Source organism: Rattus norvegicus, chromosome 14 (assembly GCF_021556685.1).
Source record: "Rattus norvegicus strain SHRSP/BbbUtx chromosome 14, alternate assembly SHRSP_T2T, whole genome shotgun sequence".
NCBI lineage: Eukaryota > Metazoa > Chordata > Mammalia > Rodentia > Muridae > Rattus > Rattus norvegicus.
This window is the reverse complement of record NC_141547.1, coordinates 87,326,147-87,349,092: the sequence shown is the minus strand read 5'-3', so window position 1 is coordinate 87,349,092 and position 22,946 is coordinate 87,326,147. Positions and strand designations below refer to the sequence as shown.

The window sequence follows — 22,946 nt, the reverse complement described above, 5'->3', positions numbered from 1 at the left end:
ATGTACTTTCAAGGAGGCTCTCACAAAGTTCATTTTCTTTTATTTTTACCTTGGAGACGAAGCTTTTATGGAGAGCACTATATGATTATTTACTAAAATTTTCTTTATCTCTTGTCCAAACCATGAAGGGGTCATTCTTGAATCTTGGCCATAACATCGCCAGGGTTAGGGTTACAGGCTCTAACGTTTGTCTCTCTTCAACCTCTTGATTGCTGAGAGTCCAGGGGTATAGCACTCCAATGCTTCCTTTTTTTGTTAAAACAGTGTTTAATGCGCTTAGTGTAGGGCCTGACATCAGCTCCAAACACCCAAAGACCAGGTTCTCAACACAAAGGAGATTTATTTGCTCCAGAGGGACAAAGGAAAGAGAATAAAAGGCAAAGACAGAAAGAGAAAGAGGATGAGGGAGAAGGGAGTGGGGGAACAAAGAAGAGGAGCAGAGGTATTTGTCTGGAAGCCAGACAAAGGTCTGCCTCTGGATAGAGAGGAGACAGATGTGGCCCATAGGCAAACGCCAGTTTATAAAGGTAAAAGGGAAACCCCACATTAAGATGAGATGTTTAATTTTAATTGGTCATGTCAATTAGATGAACCAAAGGAGGCTTTTGTTTGCTGCACTTCAATACTTCCATAGTTGGACCTTTGTAGTCAGCCTTAGGAGGCAGAAGTGGCCAAATAAGGGAATAGACCTTCATGGCGAGCTTCCGGAATACAATCTAATGGTTTTTTTGCAAGGCAGGGGAACTGGGGAGAAGGGCAAGGCCTGCCGTGCTCAGATTGGCTAGATTCCCTTTGCTAAGAGGCAGTATTGCTCTTTTCTTGACTATAAACAGGTCTTGGATTTGGTGGGGGAGGATTGATCTGGTGTTTTACTTCACAACTTTGAGTCAGCTCCAGAGGGCGTGCTTTCCCCTTTTGAAGCTACAAATGTGAGATTTGTGCTAATTTCTTTCTATATTCATTTCTTTCCTTCTCTAATTCTTAGAGAAAATGTTCAACAAGCATTTACTTTAGTTTCTAACATTCCTCATTAATGACTGATTCATTTGAGGAACCTCTGTTTTTTAATTTGAGTGATTTAAGTAAAGTTTGCCACAAAATTAGTCAAAAATAAGTATCTTTGGGTCTTTAAACAATTAAGTACCCTCATTTTTTTCCCAAAAACAAACAAAACCAGAAATTACCTTTGGGTAAAAACTAAAGATGGAAAATTTCAACCAGAAGAAGAATTATTTATAAAATTCAAGTGTTCTCAAATTGAAGCGTATAGTGGAAACTCTTTCCCAATTTTAATTGTATTGGCCATCCTCCCTAACGTTTATAATGGGTTACAATACCTAAAGTGGATCTGAAAAGCCAAGGACAAAATGTCGAGCAGAAAAACCACATGAAGGCTCTTAATATTTTGCTAGTTTCTGCTTCCCTTCAGGCATAGGTTGTGAAATGGAGACATCTTCTGCAGGCAGCTCGCACACCCACACGAGAGTCCCCAGCGGGCCCTAGAGAACTTTCAAGAGGTAAAAAGTTCTTTCTCTCTTCAGTAACTAAAATAAGAAAAGCTCTACTTTTTTTCTTTATAAATTGGGACACAATAAATGCCTGTGTTTGGGGATGTGTTGGTGCCACAGGCACAGGTCAGCTCAGCCTACTGTGTCTATGTCTGTGTGCAGTCTGCAGAAATAAAGGGATGGTTTTGGTTCAAAGGAGAAGCTGGTGTGCAGGGGGAAGTCTGCTTTTCTCAGACACTCTGCCACAATTCTAGTTGACCTGGAGCTTTGAGCACAGAAGTTCTTTTGCGAGCTCTAGTCTATAAGTAGATTTGGATTGTAAAAGGAAGAAACTGTTGAGTTCATAATCCACAATCATGCTTCATAACCCACAATTAATTAGCTATTCTCTTCTAGACCCTGACCTGACCTGGTTTGCTGTCCACTATCACCTTTATTATAATTTAAGGAGCTAAATATAGTCCTTCTTCTGTGAAGACAGCTATTAGCAGGTCAAGTTTTATTGACTGCTTTTAACCAATGGGATATCTCTTCTAGTCAAGAGAAAAGGCTCTCTGGGAAAGCAAACAAATGGGCTCTAAAAGGGGAAAAGACCAATTCTAACAGAGTGAGAATCGCCTCTTGAGAGATCCTCAACATCACCCTGACCTACCAGCCATGCATAGGCAGACTTAGTAATGCAACAAAGAACCAGTTCAGTCAAATGATCATGGCAAGGTCTTCTTTCTGATTGCGCCAGGACAATTCTATTAAACTTGGGGTTACACAGGTGTACTGAGTGCTGGAATCTTAGTTACTGTTGCTGTGATGTTTGGCTGGCTTACGTCAAACTAGGGCCTTCGCCGTTCGTTGCTTCTTTAGCAAAGAAGAAAAGTCCTGACAGTTTTGAACCAGAAAGTAATACCCTTCCCAGGCAAGATTTCTGCATTATCTTTGGTCCTCCTACTTCCTGATACCTGTAAATTTCTATACTTCTGAAGAGTTTGTGGGTAAGATTCTAGGGAGACAAGTAAAAATTAGTCTACTTTTCCAACCATGAGAAGATTGGATGGGTTATTTGGAAGATAGTTTTCCCTCTCTTCCTCTGTGGAAATGCATGATTTCTCATCTGCTGCCTATTTACACGTATGAAGTATGCTGCAGTTGTCTATTGCCTGAAGACAATAGTGTAGCCTGGCTCTGTCTACCTTATGATCAGTATTGGTAGACAATATAATGTGGAAAATATCCTGAACATGTCAATTTTATCGACATGATAGCCCTAGTACTCCTTAACTGCAATTGCTTCATATGGACATCACACTACTGGATCCAAATTTCTACATGTTTTCAACATGTAGAAATGGAGACCATAATCCCAGAAATCAAAAACCCAAATAAAGAGTCAAGGCAAAATGAGAATAACAAAACTGTGAATGCTGTCTAGGGAAATGGAACCTGCTAGAAATGATTCTAAAATTTACTATTGAACTCTCTGATGACCTAAAAGGAAAAAAAACATAAAAAACCTCAGACATGGACAGACAGACACACACACACACACACACACACACACACACACACATCCATGTGTATATGTAAGCAAATGTATATATGTGCACATATATGTATGTTTATAGTCATTTAGACTAGTGACAACAGTTTATCATTTTTTTTAAAAAAAAAAAACATTAGTTCCAAAGAAAATGTGAAATAATTTTTGTTAGGCTGCAGATGATGATATAGGAGAGTAAAAAGTGTGAATTTAAAACAATAATTAGGAAGATGCCTTGTGCTTGAAAGAAAGGACTTGGGACAAATTCCCCATCGGCTGAGCTTAACAAGCAAATCACAGCATCCTTTCACAGATAGCCAAGATGGTAGTCCGTTACCTTTCTAGTTCTTTGTGTTTTAGTTGGGGAAGGGAGCCCAAATTCCAGAAGGCAGGAGACAAGACAGTACAAGCATGTTGCTCTGGCACTCAGGGAGGCAGACCTGCCTGTGGCTGCAAGGGACTAGAAGGAGACTGCAAGACCACAGTTGCTCACATTGCTTTTCAGCTCTCTTTCTGAAAAGGCACAGGCTGTAGGGAGGGAGTGGGAGCAAATTTGGGGAGCAAAATTGAAGCAGCCAGAGAATCACAGATAATGGAAGATGGTTCTCCTGTTGGAGTTTTGTGCAGTTATTTGCAAAAATATATTCCCCTGTCGTAGACGATGGGGAGATGGAGAAAGCAGCCTGGACTAGCAGTTGCACTCCTCACTTGGGATTCTGTTTCTGGAGAAACTCTGTGTGAGTCTTTGATTAAAACACAATTTCTGTTTCCTTTCTCTTATGTGCCCTTCAATATAGACTCAGTTCACCTCTCTATTTCTAGCCCCATTGGTTATGTTCTAGAGTATAAGCATGTGCATAGTAAATAGATATTCATATGTCTGTTGATCGATTTGATAGGACAGCCACAGATTTATAGCACATAAGTGTGAAGGGTGAGTGTTGAATAGGACTCCCATTGACTGTGACAGGGCCATCTGTCCATTCTTTACCTCATAGCTTTTTCAGTCATAGTTGCTTTGTTAATGAATCTGTCACCAGGTATAATTGTTTTGAAGTTCAGATCTTCACCTTATGACCCTGGGGAGGTCACAATGCAGACAACATTTAGGAACACCAAGGAGTACACGGGGCATCCTGGTAGTTCAGCCAATGAAAAGACAGTCAGTCCTAAAGTAAGTTGTCAGTAAGGCAGGGGAAATGATGATCCATGCAATGCCAATAAGAAGTTTCCAGAGTGCAGTATAAAGCTGAAATCTAATTGTTAAATCCCAAATAGATTTTTAATCAAAGTTCTTTTAATCCAGGTATGTACGACACATGCAGGAAAAAACCCAATTGCCTCAGTGTAATAATGTATTTATGAGAGTGAGTATATGATTTTCATCTTATTTTCCCATTGCTCAATATTATGATCCTTCAATGGTTAGCATATTTTGAAATTTAGAAAATGTTCTAAAATTTAAATGGGGCCATAAAGTCCAAACAGGAAAAATTACCAGTTCCAACTCAAAATATTTGAAAGTTAAGAAAAGCAATAGAAAAGATGAAAAACAATCCTGATTTTTTCTGCCAATTAGCATAATTTGCCCAAAGTTGTTGGACATCACATCTTACTCTTTGGTCGGTTCCATTACTCAGCAAGAGAGATTCCCATTCCCTTCTTTTTTGACACGTTGGTTTTTCACTTGGCTCCTCCAGAATGGTCTTCTATTTGTGACTATATCTCTTAAAATCAGCCCTTTTTCTTCAGCAGGCATTCCACAGAAAGATTTTAAATACCAGCACTGCACCACTGTACAATTGCTTCTAAAATTTGTATCCACAGATCTCAGTTCTGCAAGCTCTGATGTTCCACAAGCCACTGCTCCATGATCCTTCTGTTTGTCTTTCAAATAGACACCCAAATACACCAAATTCCAGACTTCATTCTCAAGTCTAGTGCAAAGTACTGGTGGCTGAAGTCCAACCACACAGAGTCCCGTCTGGTTTCTTCCCATCAGCTCTTTAACACAGCATCACCTCTGCCGTCTGTCTATGGGTGTGTGCTGTGAGCAGCTGGAATCCCAGCCTTCCTCCTGCACATTTTAAGGCTCAGGGTTTCTTGATTACTGAAGTTATAGAAAACAGTGAGAAGAGTTGTGACTGATGTCTTGTCTATGTCACAGTACATTGGACCCATCCTATGTCCACAGTACTCATGTCTTAAAGCAGAAAACCATGATCCCATGTCCAAGATGCCCTCAGGCATTATAGAAATATATATATATATATATATATATATATATATATATATGCATAAAGTCCAATTACTACTTGATATACAGGGGTTGACAGATTAGAGTTCTGTTGTAGGCCAGTTTTGACACCGCAGATACATAGAAGAAGGCAGGAAGGTGTGGCGTTGACAGTTGGGGTTGGTGTTGATAGCAGCTGAAGGGGCTGGAAGGTGCTGATAGAGACAGTTAATTTATGAGGTCAGCACTAATAGTGCTGTTGGGAACAAAACTTAGTTGTCTGGGGCTAGGGCTGGTATGGTGAGAAAACCTGAGTTCTTTTAACTCTTTTTTTTTAAACATTTATTCTATTTATATGAGTACACTGTAGCTGTATTCAGACACACCAGAAGAGGGCACTGAATCCCATTACAGATGGTTGAAAGCCACCATATGGTTGCTGGGAATTGAACTCAGGACTTCTGGAAGAGCAACCCATGCTCTTAACCACTGAGCCATCTCTCAATGAGCCATCGAGAAAGAAAAAGGAAGGGAGAAAATCATACACACACACACACACACACACACACACACACACACACACACACACTGGATGAAGCAAAAAGGGGAATTTCCAGTGACCTTTATTTTTGCTCTAATCTTTTTATACCTTCTCAAGCAAAAGTTTTCTAGGTAAGAAAAATTTACTCATAAATAAAAAGTTACACAAGAGGGAGTTATAGCAGGATGTTGATTATAAATTCAAAGTAGTCATTTTATCTGTTTCATTTTTATAAGCTCAGTATAAGTTCAAAGCAATAGTTTTTCATGTTTGTGGACTTATTCTATCATTGTGTACACCTGTGGCCTCATCCTTGGACCTGACCTAGAATGTTTTTCCTTGATCATAAATCTGTCCCAAGCCTATTTCTTTTCCCTAGTGTAATTTATGTGCTTGTGGTGCATGAAAGCTCACTATAGTCATTTTCGTGCAGCCTTTACTTATTCTATGAGGAGAGGGCACACTCTATTCTTGATTCTAACTTTATTATAGCTTTCTTGAAAAACAACTAAAAGCATCTCTTTGAACTTTCTATCAATTATTTTAATGTCCTAAATTATTTGAATCAAATCAGGAATTCTACAAAATCATTTATTCATCTAAACAGCGTTAATCCATGAAAGTTCATCAACATGTTGATTTGCAGGAAATATGCCCAATAGGGTGGGTTAATTCCCAGGAGTCAATCATAACAGACTACAGGCAGAAAGTGACTGCCTTTCCTCAATCAGACTGTGTCAGAAAAGTGAGAATACAGCAATGGCAAGAATGGAAAGCTATATTAGAGCAAGAAACAATCCTGGAATGAAATTCCTGGGGTCTGTATTTCTTCAGAGCAAACCCATTGCAGCCATGCAAAATGATGGACCATCTTTGAGAAGTTCATTTGCTTGCCACGACCTTTTCTGCATGACTTCTGCCAGCATTTACCTTAACCTTAGAAAAGACCATGGCCACTCGATTCATTCAGTCTTGAAACTGTTAAAACTATGGGGACGCTCAGAATCAGATTTAAACCATTTACATTCTGAGGTGGCCATGAGCCCTCGGAGGCGAGTGACAGAATGCTGGGATTCAAATGTGAATTGCCACCCAGTGTGTGAGTTCATGGCCTCCAGCCTGTGGCAGAGTTTTTGGAAGCCATGAGAATTCTGCAATATGGAGCCGGAATAGCTGAAGCAGCTCACTGGGAGGCAGGCCTTAAGTATTATACCCACTTGTTTCAGTATAAGATCAGACTTTCCTGGTTTGCTATGATGTAAGAAGTAGTATGCACCTGGTACTGCTATCATGACTTCCCTGCTACGATGGGGATGTTGTGAAACCTCTGAAACAATGAACCAAAATAAATTTCTCCTACCTTCCGTTGTTATTTTCAGATAGTCTGTCACAGTGACAACAAGAACTGAAAACCCAATGTTTAAAATACGACATGGACTCTACTCTTCTCCCACCTGCTCACCATCCAAACGGGGAAGCTGAGCTTTAGCAGAAGATAAGTAGTATTTTAAAACCCCAAAGCTCAGCATCAGAGAGGTTCCTGCAGCAAATACAGAGACCCAAAGCCAGACAATATGCAGAGATTAAGAGACCACAGAACATTCAGCCCTGAACTGGATGTATGCATCAAATCCCTTCCCTCAATGTTCAGGGAACCCAGCAGAAGAGGAGAAGGACAGAGAGTATAAGGATCAGGGTGGGTGGAGGACACCAAGGAAATAAGTCCCTTAAAATCAACATCATCAAAGCACATATGAACTCATGGAACCTGAGGCCATGTGCACAGGGGTGGCATGGGGTTGTATCAGATGGGATCCTAGAGCTAAAAGAAGTGAACCACACCCGTACCCAACTGTTTTCAATTGACAACCACTTGCAAATGAAAATTTTGTTTTCTCCAAGGGAGTGTCATTGACGAAACAACTATTTTTAAGGGTAGGATGCATGTTCAGTAGTAGACAACCAATAAACAAACAAACAAACAAACAAACACCACTACCATCTTTGGAGATTCCTTCTCTCATAAACTTGTGCTAGGATATCTTAAAATCTTACTTTTTATATTTATTGGTGACTGGTCCAGCCATTGACCATGCCATGAGAGGGACTAACACTGCCTGGATGGCCAGAAACAAGAGGCAAGGCAGCCCAGAGACTGAGGATAGAACCAAACACAACTGGCAAAATAAAATGTTAATGCTGTATTCATAGATTGGCGCCTAGCCCAATTGTCATCAGAGGGGTGTCATCCAGGAACTAATAGGAGCAGACGCAGAGACTTCCCTAGCCTAGTGTTAAGTGGTGCCAGGGAAACCCCACAGAAGAGGGGGAAGAAGAATTGTAGGAGCCAGAGGAGTCAAGACTCTAGGAGAATACAGCCTACAGAACCAGCGAAGCAGGGCTGGGACTCACAGAAACTGAAGCTATAAACACAGACTCTGTGTCTGGGCTAGCTATTCTGCATACAGCTTATGGTTGGTTAGTTGGAATTCTTATGGTACTCCCAACAATGGGGGTGTGGGGTATATATAACTCTTCTCCTGTACTTGGGACCCTTTTCCTCCTATTGGGTTGCCTTGTCCAGTCTCGATATAAGGGTTTGTGTCCAGTCTTACAGTATATCTTGTTAGGCCATGTTTGGTGGATAGCCTTGGATGGCCTGCTCTACTTTTAAAAAAAAGAAAAAGAAACAGAAGAGGAGTGAGTCTGGGGGAGAGGTGATGTGGGAAGAGAGACTAGGAGAAGTGGGGGTTGGGGTATAATGTACGTAAAAAGAATAAAAGTTTAGAGGGAAGGAAGGCAAGACAGCAGCTGGAGAGTGATTCTCCCTGGGTTCCTTCAGGGCTGAGGAGAGACAGGGGTAGGGAACCAGCTAGTGTAGCACTGCTGGCCTCCTCAACCCTGCCCCGGGAGCCTCCCCTTTCCTGTCCTCCATCTTGGGAGCTGGCCAGCAACTGAAAGTCTTTCTGCTGGGAGATAGCACCTCTAGGAAGACTTCCTTAGCTATGTGTTTTGCTCAAGAGACATTTGGGAAACAGTAAAAGAAGACTATAGGACCCGATTTTCTTTTTGAGAAGGAGTACCTTACATGGATATTTGAATGCTACTCTTCAAATTTGGGATATAGGAGGGCAGACAATAGGTGATAAAATGTTGGATAAATACATTTATGGATTACAGGAATCCTCTTGGTATATGATACTACAAACTACCAAAGTTTTGAGAATTTGGAAGATTGGTATTCTGTGGTGAAGACAGTAAGTGAAGAATCAGAAACTCAGTCCCTGGTTGCTTTCGTGGGCAATAAAATTGACTTGGAGCCTATGGGAACAGTAAAACCTGATAAACACTTATGATTTTTCCAGGAAAACGGTTTTAGTAGCCATAGTGTTTCAGTCAAGACAGGAGACTCTACAGATGCTTTAACTAGGGATTGAAACATGTTGCCAGATGTTCACCAGAAAGATGAAATTAACCTATTCTTTTCCTAGTATTATAAGATTGCTATGTCACTGGCCCTTGTAATACTGAGGATTTAAACCTTTTAAAGCTTTGCCCCAGTGGTAGAGCAGTACAAACAACACACCAATTTACAACAATAAAAATCTTACTAATTTTGAATTTCTTTTGTGAGAGTCTAGGTTGAAATTTATTAAAATTTACTAATGATTCACTTTCTACTTAACCACTTATATTTTTTATTGGTTAAACAATACCATGTCCACATTCATATTAGAGACAATAATTGGTTGTTATGACTCTTGCAACTATTTGTCCAGTGTTTTGTTCATTTTTTTTCTCCATCTTTATTAACTTGGGTATTTCTTATTTACATTTCGATTGTTATTCCCCTTCCCGGTTTCTGGGCCAACATCTCCCTAACCTCTCCCCATCCCCTTGTCTATTGGTGTTCCCCTCCCCATCCTCCCCCCATTACTGCCCTCCCCCCAACAATCATTCACTGGGATTTCAGTCTTGGCAGGGCCAAGGACTTCCCCTTCTTCTGATGCTCTTACTAGGATATGCATTGCTACCTATGAGGTTGGAGCCCAGGGTCAGTCCATGTATAGTCTTTGGGTGGTGGCTTAGTCCCTGGAAGCTCTGGTTGGTTGGCATTGTTGTTCATATGGGGTCTCAAGCCCCTTCAAGCTCTTTCAGTCCTTTCTCTGATTCCTTCAACAGGGCTCCTGTTCTCAGTTCAGTGGTTTGCTGCTGGCATTCACCTATGTATTTGCTGTAATCTGGCTGTGTCTCTCAGGAGAGATCTACATCCCATTCCTGTCGGCCTATACTTCTTTGCTTCATCCATCTTATCTAGTTTGGTGGCTATATATATATGGGACACATGTGGGTCAGGCACTGAATGGGTGTTCCTTCTGCCTCTGTTCTAAGCATGTGTGCATTTCTTGCATAGAGTTGCTCCTGTATTTTCTGAGAATCAATTAAAAGGCAGTTCATTGATACAGGATAATAATTGAGGTTGCTCAAGTCCTATGTATAAAATAGCTGCTTATATAGGAACTTCGCATGCCTGTTATACACTAAATCATCTGTAGGCTACTGGTCATCCTAATTCAATGTAGTAGAACATCAACAGGTTGCTCAGAGAACAGTGACAGGGGAATGACCATTCAGTCCTGAGACAACTACTTTTTTCTGAATAGTTTTAATTCGCAGGATTGTCTGTAGACGTGGGCTGTGGACACAGAGGGCCTGACAGTTCTTCTTCCCTCTGCCCCTCTCCCTAAGACAACATTCATTAACGTCTACCTCCCCTTTGACTCCTAGCCATCCACTTTTTTCCCACAATTCCACCTCTACTTTCATGTCATACAAACATCCCTGATTTCATGTTCCAGTTAAGAGAAATGAGAGGAGACATGTGCTGTTTATCTTTCTGTCATTGAGTTAAATCATTTCAGATGATTGCCTCCAGTTGCCATCATTTTTCAGGAAAATTTTATGAGTTCTTTATAGCTGAAAAATTGCCAATTTGTATACATACTGTATTTTCCTTATTTGTTTCATGGTTGATAGGCATCTATGTGGGTTCTGTAACATAGGTATGAAGAAGAGCATTGATAGAAACACCCACGTGCAATTATCTTTGTGATATACTGACTTGGAGTTCTTCAGGTAAACACTCAAGTTTGGAACTGCACGCTCATAGGTTAAATCTATTTTTACTATCCTAGGAAACTCCACACTAATTTCAGGAGTGGTTAGATGTGTTTACATTGGCACTAGAAATGTGTAAGGGCTTTCTCATTCTCCACACCCTCCCTGGTGTTTGTACCTACTTGTTTTCTTAGTGACTGCCACTCCCAAAAGGTAAGATGGAGTCTCAACAAAGTTTTAATTTATATTTTTCTGCTGACTACTGATGTTGGACATTTTAAACACGTTTACAGTTCATTTGTAGTTCATCTTTTGAGGGCTGTTTGCTCACTAGATTAGTTCCCTCACTGAGTTTTCGAGTTTTTGATATGTAGTGTTTTGTGCTCTCTGTATACTCTTGAAACCAATTCTCTGCTGTATATATCTATCTATATCTATATCTATATCTATATCTATATCTATATCTATATCTATATCTATATCTATATCTATATCTATATCTATATCTATATCTATATCTATATCTATATCTATATCTATATCTATATCTATATCTATATCTATCTATCTATCTATATCATCTATATCTATATCTATATCTATATCTATATCTCTCTCTCTATCTCTATCTCTATCTATCTCTATCTCTATCTATCTCTATCTCTATCTATCTGTCTATCTCTATCTATCTATCTATCTATCTATCTATCTATCTATCTATCTATCTATGTATCTATCTATATCAAATACAGATGCCTATTTAGCAGAGGATTCTTTTACTTGATTTTTTCTTTTTCTCTGAAGAAAATTTCAGTATTGGGAAACCCAATTTGTTAATTTTTTAGCATTATTTCCTGAGCAACTAGAGCCCTTTCCAGACCCCCTTGTTTGTACCTGTGTCTTGAGGCATTGCCAGTTTTAGTTCTTCTAGTAAGGCCTTTGATATACTTGGAGTTATTTTTTCAATACATGGTGAGATATATGGATCTAATTTCATCTCTTTCCAAAAAGCATTACAAAGTTTGTCTTTCTAAAAGCATTTTGTGTTTATACCTTTATAAAAATCAGGTGAGTATAGCTGTCTACGTTACATAGGATTCTCTCTCCTGTCCCAGTAATTTGCTGTCTTGCTGTGGATTCATAATAAAACTTGAAGTACTTCCAGCAATGTTCTCTTGCTTGGGATTGATTTTATTATCTTGGGTCTTTTTTACTTCCATATGATTTTTTTTTAATATTTCAGAGATAGATTACATTATAATTTTGATAGGAACTCTGTTGAATTTCTAGATCGCACTTGGGAATATAACTATCCTTACAATATCGAGTCTTTCAAAACACCATCACAGGAGGCTGCCCCAAGTCTTTCATCTCCTTGGTACATTTCTTCAAAGGTATTTTATTTTATTTTTTGAGGGAATTTTGAATGGGATTATTTATATGATTTGTTTCTTAGCATACTTGCTATTGGCATGTAGAAAGACTACTAAATATTGTGTGTTAATTTTGTATCATATCACATCTCTGAAGACATTTGTGTAATGGTAAGAGTTTTATGATAGATTTCTTAGGCTTCTTTTTAATAAAGAATTAATTTATCTGCAAATAACAGTAATTTTATATCTCCTTTTCATAATTATATCCCATGGATGTTTTTTCTTTTGTCCCAATGTTGTAGTTATGACTTCAAGAACTATACTGATTTCAATGGAAACACAATATGAATTTGTTATTTCTATTTTCATCTCCAATTTTGTTCAGTTGGGTTTTCTCTTGTGCTGTTATTAGTTTCATTAAGGCTTCACGAATCATGTTACCTTTCAGAGAGCAACGCTTCCGGTAATTCTCTCTGTTTTTCCCCATTTCATTAATCTTTTCCTGGATTTCAATTGTTTCTTTTCAGGGAAGAGAGCGGATTACCCAGGAATGCAGAAATCCTGAGACCACAGCACAGCACCTTGGGCCACATCCCTGGTCTAAGGCGGAAACTGTACAGTGCCTCTGGACATAAGGATATAGGAACAGACCGCCACAGGTACCCAGGGTTCTGCTTTGCACCCAGGACCAAACTGAACTGGAAAAACAGCTCCCTGCACCCAATTCCCATAGGGGAGAGAGCTGAACACTTAGGAGTGTGGATACTTCTGAGAAGTCAGAGGAGAATACTCTCTGCCCACAGTCCAGACCCAGGAGGGAGTCACATAGTGCCAACTGTGCCCTCTGGGTGCAAGAACCTACAGGAGCAATCAGGGGCAGGACCCTTTGACTCTTTCCCACGCCTAGAGCTTAAAAACAGTCTCCAGGAGTGCCGACACACCTGAAATCAGAGCACCTTTTCTCAGGAAAGGCTGAAAGAAAACAGGAAAACAGTTCTCCAGGAGTGCTGACACAGAGGCCCACAGCTGGGTCAAGTCACTCTCAGAAACAGCAAGACGACCAAACACCAGAGACAACCCAATGACTAGAGGCAAGCGTAGGAACCTAAGCAACAGAAACCAAGACTACCTGGCATCATCAGAGCCCAGTTCTCCCACCAAAGCAAACACGGAATTTCCAAACACACCAGAAAAGCAAACTTTAGGTTTAAAATCACATTTTTTTTGATAATGATGGAGGACATTAAGAAGGACATAAAGAACTCCCTTAAAGAAATGCAGGAAAACACAAGTAAACAAGTAGAAGCCCTTAGAGAGGAAACACAAAAATCCCTGAAAGAATCACAGGAAAACACAACCAAACAGGTAAAGAATTGAAAATGGAAATAGAAACAATAAAGAAAGCACAAAGGGAGACAACCCTGAATATAGAAAACCAAAGGAAGGGACAAGGAGCTTTAGATAAAAGAATCACCAACAGAATACAAGAGATAGAAGAGAGAATCTCAGGGGCAGAAGATACCATAGAAAACATCAACACGACTGTCAAGCATAATGTAAAAAGCAAAAAGTTCCTAGTCCAAAACATACAGGAAATCTGGGACACCATGAGAAGATCAAACCTAAGGATAATAGGTATAGAAGAAAGTGAAGACTTCCAACTTAAAGGGCCAGTAAATATATTTAACAAAATTATAGAGGAAAACTTCCCTAACCAAAAGAAAGAGATGCCCATAAACATATAAGAAGCCTACAGAACTCCAAATAGATTGGACCAGAAGAGAAATTCCTCCTGTCACATAGTTAAAATACCAAACGCACAAAACAAAGAAAGAATATTAAAAGCAGTAAGGGAAAAAGGTCAAGTGACATACAAAGGCAGACCTATGAGAATTACACCAGACTTCTCACTGGAGACTATGAAAGCCAGAAGATCCTGGACAGATGTCATACAGACCCTAAGAGAACACAAATGCCAGTCCAAGTTACTGTATCCAGTAAAACTTTCAATTAACATAGATGGAGAAACCAAGATATTTCATGACAAAACCAAATTTACACAATATCTTTCTACAACTCCAGCCCTACAAAAGATAATGGATGGAAAGCTCTAATACAAGGAGAGAAACTACACTGTACGGAAATAGAATATAATTCCTTGCAATGAAACCAAAAGAGAGACAAACAAACATAATTCCACCTCTAACAATGAAAATATCAGGAACCATTATTCCTTAATATCTCTCAACATCAACAGACTCAATTCCCCAATAAAAAGACATAGACTAACAGAATGGATACATAAAGAGGACCCAGCATTTTGCTGCATGCAGGAAACACACCTCAGAGACAAAGACAGACACTACCTCAGAGTAAATGACTGGAAAACAACGTTCCAAGCAAATGGCCCAAAGAAACAAGCTGGAATTGCCATTCTAATATCAAATAAAATTGACTTTCTACCAAGAGTAATTAAAAATTATAAGGAAGGACACTTCATATTCATCAAAGGAAAAATCCACCAAGATGAACTCTCAATCCTAAGTATCTATGCTCCAAATGCAAGGGCACCTACATTCATAAAATCACCTTACTAAAGCTCAAAGCACACATTGCACCTCACACGATGATAATAGGAGATTTCAACACCCCATTCTCATCAATGGACAGATCATGGAAACAGAAGTTAAACAGAGATGTAGAGAAACTAAAAAAAGTTATGATTCAAATTGATTTAACAGATTTTTATAGAACAGTCCATCCTAAATCAAAAGGATACACCTTCTGCTCAGCACCTCATGGAACCTTCTCCAAAATTGACTATATAATCAGTCACAAAGCAGGCCTCAACAGATATAGGAAGATAGAAATAATCCCATGCATCCTATCAGATCACCATGCACTAAGACTGGTCTTCAATAACAACAATAATGACAGAAAGCCCACATATACATGGAAGTTGAACAATGCTCTCTACTCAATGACAACTTGGTCGAGGAAGAAATAAAGAAGTTAATGATTTCTTAGAATTTAATGAAAATGAAGATACAACGTTCCAAAACTTATGGGACACAATGAAAGTGGTACTAAGAGGAAAACTCATAGCTCTGAGTGCCTGCAAAAAGAAACAGGAGGGAGCATATGTCAGCAGCTTGAGAGCACACCTAAAAGCTCTAGAACAGAAATAAATAAATAAACCCAAGAAGAGTAGAAGGCAGGAAATAATCAAACTCAGAGCTGAAATCAACCAAATAGAAACAAAAAGGACTATACAAAGAATCAACAAAACCAGGAGTTGGTTCTTTGAGAAAATCAACAAGATAGATAAACCCTTAGCCAGACTAACCAGAGGTCACAGAGAGTGTATCCAAATTAACAAAATAAGAAATAAAAAGGGATACATAGCAACAGAATCTGAAGAAATTAAAAAAATCATCAGATCCTACTACAAAAGCCTATATTCAACAAAACTGTTACATCTGGAGGAAATGGACAATTTTCTAGACAGATACCAGGTACTGAAGTTAAATCAGGAACAAATAACCCATCTAAACTACCCCATAACTCCTAAAGAAATAGAAGCAGTTATTAAAAGTCTTCAAACAATGAACCTGGCTTTTTTATTTAGTGCTGGGAGAATCATCCTTGAGTAAGACATGCTATACAATGCGGGATACCTGGGCCACCAGGGAACAAGGCGGGCCTTGCTTTCAATGTGGTCAGACTTGGGAAGTGTTGTCTTAACGTATACAGTAGAGGAAAGACCACAGTGGTGTCTATACCGCTCCCCATCACTCTCTGGCACCCCTGGATGGGTGGTTTTGTTTTGAAAGAGAACAGCCAAGCACAGTGGAGCACCTCTGTAACCCCAGCACTTGAGAGGTGGGGAGGAAGGATCCTATGGAGTCTATGACTATGTCTGCTATACAATGAGTTTGAGCTGGCCTAGGCTGTTCCAGACACTTTTAAAAAAGAAAAGAGGAAAGATTACTGCACAGGCTAAGTAGATCCTCTGGGGAAATAACTTGCCCCCGATATTAAATCTAAAGATAATTTTATTTTCACATCTCTCCCCCCCACCCCAAGAAACAGCTATTTGTCTGGAAAAAAACTAACGCAAAAGTCTAATTTGTATTTTAATTCACACTTGGAAGCAGAATTTGCTAGCATGCTGAGTCATACGTGATCTGTTTGTCTCCCATGCCCTGTAGTGCATCTCTGCATTGCTACACAGGGAATCACCACATTGCCCTATTGTCCCAGCAGACAGGAACCACAGGACACCTGAGCTTCAGGCCCTGGGTGTGGGGTGGCTTTCCCCACAATGATGCTTGTGACTGTCATCTTTCATTTTTGCACATAAAGTTATGTTTGGTTTTGACTGAAATAGTGAATTAAAAGTTGCTGAAATAAATGTGTGTAGAAGCAAAAAAAAAAAAAAAAAAAAAAAAAAAAAGGTCCAACCAAAAGGTCCAGATGGGTTCAGTGCAGAATTCTATCAGACCTTCATCGAAGACCTCATACCAATACTGTCCAAACTATTCCACAAAATTGAAACAGACAGAGCACTACCAAATTCCTTCTATGAAGCCACAATTACTCTTATACCTAAACCACACAAAGACCCAACCAAGAAAGAACTTCAGACCAATTTCCCTTATGAATATCGATGCAAAAATACTCAATAAAATTCTCACAAACTGAATCCAAGAACACATCAAAATGATCATCCATCATGGTCAAGTAGGCTTCATCCCAGGGATGCAGGGATGGTTCAATATATGAAAATCCATCAATGTAATCCACTCAATAAACAAACTCAAAGAATAGAACCACACGACCATTTCATTAGATGCCGAGAAAGCATTTGACAAAATTCAACACCCCTTCATGATAAAAGTCCTGGAAAGATGAGGAATTCAAGGTCCATATCTAAACATAGTAAAAGTAATTTACAGCAAACCAGTAGTTCACATCAAACTAAATGGAGAGAAACTTGAAGCAATCCCACTAAAATCAGGGACTAGACAAGGCTGCCCACTCTCTCCCTACTTACTCAATATAGTTCTTGAAGTTCTAGCCAGAGCAATCAGACAGCAAAAGGAGGTCAAAGGGATATGAATTGGAAGGGAAGAAATCAAAATATCACTATTTGCAGATGATACGATAGTGGACTTAAGTGACCCAAAAGTTCCACCAGAGAACTACTTAACCCCAATTGTTTCTTTCCATCTACTGGTTTGGATTTAGCCTTTAAATTTTTCAATGTCAGTGCCCTTGGCCCCTTTAAGGACTGCCTTTATTGTGTCTCACAGATTTTGCTATTCTGTGTTTTCATTTTCATTTGATTCTAAATGTATTTTGATTTTTTCTTGACTATTGTGATAAACCATTGATTGTTCATCACCCTGATGCTCATTCCATTAAAAGTTTGTGCAGTTTCTATAGGTCCTTTTCCTGCTGATTCCCAATTTTGTTCTATTGTGAATAAAGAGAATATTAGAAATTATTTCAACTTCCTCGATAAGACCTGTTTTGCACACTGTTGTGTAATTTGCTTTGAAGAAAGTTCCCTGGGCTTCTGAGACAAATGCATATCTTTCAGTTTTTGGATCACAGGCTCTGTAGACGTCTGTTAGGTCCATTTGATCTATGATGTCATTTAAGTCAAACACTTGTTCTTTTTGTTATGACATAGTTTTAGTATGGTGTCGCCACTATTATTATGTTAGTTTTAATCTATTTCATTAAACTTAGTAGTATTTGTTTTATGAAATTGGATGGACCTCTGATTCAATGGATACATATTTAAAACTATCATGTTCTCTTGGTATATTCTTTAATCAATTTGTTTTGGTGTTCTTTATCTCTCCTGACTAATTCTGATTTCAAGTGTACTTTTTCAGAGATACGATAAGATATCGTATGAAACAATAAAAAACAATCTACGCTCACACTGGCTAGGCACGGACTGGCTGTCTCAGTCTGTTCCCAGCCTAGCGGACAGGCCAAGACTGTATTGTTTTCCCTTCTGTCAAAGCCTATCCCACCAAAGTTGGCTCTACTTCTCCAGAGCCCCGAAATAGCTCTCTTCTCCCCGCAGCTGGCCACTAGTTGAGGTGTGCACTCTCGAAATCCCCATGCTCTACCCTGTGGAGGTTACATTTTCCTCTAGCTCAGAGAGAAAATCCCCGAGAGAAAGAAAACACCAGACAATCTTAGTGTAACATCAACAGATAACACAATCGTTGGGCGCAGAAACTAGAATCCTAATTTCACCAACTATTCTAAGTTAGAAATCTTCCTGACCTGGTTGATATACCATCTGAACTAACAACCTCAGGTCTACATCCTGTCTGCCTTGCCACCTGCCCCTCCCCACTTCCCACCCACCTCCCGCCCCTCCCCTCCGGTCCCTTCCCCCACCCCACCGCCGCAGTCCAAAAACAAATTCCTCTGTACTACATTCCCTCCTGCCTCCCCCGACCCAGTGATTAACTTCTTGTCTGTATTATCTAATCAATTATGGGAAAATTCTGCTACATGAATAGTTTATACCATTCTTTGCCTAGCTCCATTTGCTTAGAATACCCTTTCCCGTGGTTCTAGCCTCACGTTCTATCTGCCTTTGACTGTGGGGTGGTGCTTTTCTACAGATGCTATGCCTAAATTCTATTTTCTTAGGTCCCGTTTCTAATGTGATCTGCCACTCCCTGTCTTTTATTACAGAACAGAGACCATTTTATAAAGTCGTTATTGAAAGCACACACTACTTTCTACCATTGAGTTGGTGTTGTCGTGTTTGGCGACTGTCCTCACTTACTAACTGGTGGTCTAATGTGCTTTGTTCTTTTCTGTAGCTTCATGGATGTGTATAGCTTTCGGTTCACGCTGAAGGACATCTTCGGCATCTTTTAATTGAGCTGTTTCATTAGTTATCAATTCTGTGTTCTCTGTGACCTGTTGTGTTTGTGTGGCTTCCCACAATGCTTTTAATGAGATTAATTGACTTTTTATTTTCAGCATTTTAGAGTTTTCGCTATTTTCTTCATTAAATATCAGTTTCATTTCCTGTTGTGTTGTTACCTCCCAGGTGTGTGCGGACACACATGTGTACACATGTATGGATGCCTGTGGAGACCACTTTAAGTTTTGGAATCCTCTGGAACTGGAGGTCCAGATGGTTGGGAACTGGGAACTGAACATAGGTCCTTTCCAAGAGCAGCAAGCACCCCTAACCACTGAGCTATCGTTCAGTTATTTCTTCCATTTCCTTCAATACAACCACTCTTTCAATTCTATTTTGGAATCTGATTTCATTCACTTGCACTGGAGGAGATTGTAATAGGATTAGTGGGTTCTGGAGGAGTCAAGATACCTTGAATTTTCAACTGTCTTGTGGGTTTTGTTGTTGAGACTTGCAGATCATGGTTAGGCTGTTGGCTGGGTTTTGTTTCCTCCTTCCTTCCTTCCTTCCTTCCTTCCTTCCTCCCTCCCTCCCTCCCTCCCTTTCTTCCTTTCTTCCTTTCTTTTTCTTTCTCTTCTTTTCTTTCTTCTCAAACCACTTTAATTAATTCAGTAACTGTCTTTTCAAATTTCGAGATAGTGTGAGGTTTTCTTCACCCCCTCTATACTAGTATGTTACCCACCCCCCTACTGGATGCAAGTACCATATTGGGAACCAGTTTGATAGTGTGTAGTCCATTAAGATGTTCGTTACTACAGGTATGAGAGAAAGAACAAAACTAGAATAAGTTGAGTGTTTAGTATTTGGGTGGCAGTGCAGGGGATGTAAACAGAAGGAGGGCTGGCAATGGGGCAAGAGGGGTCGTGAGGCAAGTTCTGCCGAAGGTGGAATAACAGAGAGTTAAGGAAATGCCATTAGATATCCTGAAAGTGTTCCAAGTCTCAGGAAGTTGAGGCATGAAGAATCCACACAGTAGTCTAGACTTTTATCTTTGGAAAGCTTACTAAAAGGAAAAATTAGATTGGAAAGGGGTGTAAGGAGATAGGTAGCAAAATGGCTCAGTGGGTGTTGGCTGCCACATTGGATGACCAATGTTCCAGTCCAGAATCTGTATATTAAAGGAGAGAACTGCCTCCCACGATCCTACAAGTTGTCCTTTGACTTCTACACATGTGCGGTGGCATGTGCATCTCCACACAAACACACCCAAAATAAAGGAATGAAATTTTAAAGCAAAGAGGGTATGGGGAACAGAGTAGAGCTGGCTTGTTAAATTGACAAGGGACATGAAACAACGGATAACTGTGAAGGATAACTATGAAGATAAAATGCTGGATGGAGGTTCAGTGTTGGAATGGTGTCTCATCTGACTCTTGGCTGGGGCCTGGACTCTCTTGGCATTCCTTTCCTGACTCCTCCCAGATGCCTGCTGTTTCCCTGGTTGTTTCTCCACAGGTCATGTCCTGTCAGTGAGTTGTCTTTTACAGATTGGATCAGGTCACACATGCTGCTAATGCCCTAGACTCTACTGTCATGAGCACTGGCCCTGATTCTGGATGCTCCTTCCCGGTCAGGCAGCCCACTTGGGACCTTTATCACTATCTTGTGAAATGCAGTGTAGTTCTGCCTTGTTTCCCCCTGGAGTCTATGGGTACAATCTCCTGGCACCTGTTGTCCAGCTCTCCCCGGTTTAGTTCCTGGAGGTTCTGGTAGACCATGTGCAGATGCCACTTGTCCTCTTGGATCTCCTAGTTTTATGGCTTTCTGTTCACATGTCTGAGAAATCTCTCCTCTGTAGAAGTCACTGCTATTTTTGTTGTCAGCTAATATTTATTCTAATTTTTTTTGTGAAATACTGTTTGAATAGAATATTGGGAACTAGCTTTGATAGTGTGTAGTCCATTAAGATGTTAGTTACTACAGGTATGAGAGAAAGAACAAAGCTAGAATAAGGTGTTTAGTATTCTCTGTTAGTAGGTTGTGGAACTTCTATATACCCCAAAGATAACTTTATTCTTTTATTACACCTTCTATTTTGTTAACTTTTTTTCTTGAGAATGCAATCTGGCCTTGAGTTCTCTAGGTATCTGGGGGATGACCTTGACCTACTTCTCCTGCTACCTCTCCCTCTGCAAGACTGGGGTTATATAGTGTGACACAACACTCCGTTTTATGTGGTGCTGAGGATTGAACTCATGGCTTTGTGTATGGTAGGCACGCAGTCTACCACCACTCTACTCCCTTGCTCTGGATTCTTTTGGTCTATGCTTCCTTGGCATTACCTGTAATATTTTCCTAGCAAAAGTGAAATTTTCATCTATGTGACAGAGATAAGTGCTGATAGCATTAAGCATTGTCCTTCAATGTCGTAGTTAGAACTTTGGGTCTTGAGATCAGGCTGACAGATAGCTATTCTGCTGGTTTTCATTTCTTGGCTGGTTGATACGCTTTGTTCCCCTCCTCTTCCCCAACTCTCCATAGATGGGGACTTATAGAGGTGACAAGAGAACAAAAGAAAGCAGACAGGCATCTCCAGAAGCAGAACTCTTCTATAACCAGAGCAACTGAAGGGCTGCAGGCTCTGTGGACGTGGGTTGCGCACTCATGGCCTGGGGTCCTGGGAGTTAATTGGATAGAAAAAGAGGAACTTTGGAGATGGACGATTCCATCTGCAGGTCAGCTCCCCCACAGTCTGGAAGCAGGGGATACCAGCAGGATTGCTGTGTGGATCACACGGCAGAGGCATCCACCTGTGTCCACAGATCCACAGGGGTCATCTGTTGAGTCAACTTCCCTGTCCAAAGGGCCACAGCCCGCTGGAGGCTTCCAAGTCATAAAACCACACCCTCACATTTTAACCCTTCTCAATTACTTTGTATCACTCATGATTTTTGTTTACGTATATAGTTACATTTATATTTTATTGATCAAAATTTGCATATATACACATATACATATATATGCGAAAGACATGGGCTATGAAAGAGGGAAATAGTCTAGAGGGGAAGACACAATCAGGGAGCAAGAGCAGCTGTGATGTGAGGGAGGAAATGCCAGGACTCCATTTGTGAGACTACTTCCTGCTGGCACGTAACACCTTAAAGGCTGACTGTAACAAGTCCAAGCAAAAACAGCAAACCGTTCCCAGCTCTGCTTTGCTTGCTCTCAGTTCCTGGGTATTTTTTAATTAGGACTATTTTGTTACCGTTTTTGAAGTTTTGGGTAGGCTGTGGTCTGTTCACCGTCGGGGTATGGAGAAGGGTTGGGCTTGCTGTATGTTTCCCTCTTGGGCTCTGTATTTTCGTGTCCTTGCTGTCCTCCTTCACTTTTTAAATTGACCTTTCAGGTTTTTGCTATTGCTGGCTAGAGCCCTTAATACCAACCTGCTGATTATAGATTAGTTTTTCTCTCCGTTTTCTTCCTTTCTACTTTTCTTTTCTTTTGAGCTTATACTGTAACAACAGTCTTTCTCCTTTCCCTGCCTCCAAACCCCTGTCTTCCACTTTCAGTTTGTATCTTTTAACCAGATCCCCAAGGATGGGTCTGACTTGGGGTACAGGCTGTGACCCCTTCGTTTAGTACTCTTTCTTATTGAGTCTATCCTCTTACAGGCAGCTTGACTTTTTTAAAAAAGATTTTCTGAGGTAAACTTGTCTTTTCCTTAAA

The 22,946-nt window shown here is 40.1% G+C and overlaps 1 protein-coding gene across 2 annotated transcripts in view; it reads left to right on the top strand.

The window, feature by feature from the left end:
• LOC148001444 (uncharacterized) overlaps window positions 1–22,946 on the top strand; it is an 81,236-nt gene that overhangs the window by 15,471 nt on the left and 42,819 nt on the right. For both annotated transcript variants that reach the window (XM_087584579.1, XM_087584580.1), the window contains exons 2-3: window positions 12,228–12,331; window positions 12,841–12,972. In XM_087584579.1, coding sequence (XP_087440705.1) covers window positions 12,228–12,331; window positions 12,841–12,972 — 236 coding nt within the window. The remainder of the gene's footprint in view (window positions 1–12,227; window positions 12,332–12,840; window positions 12,973–22,946) is intronic.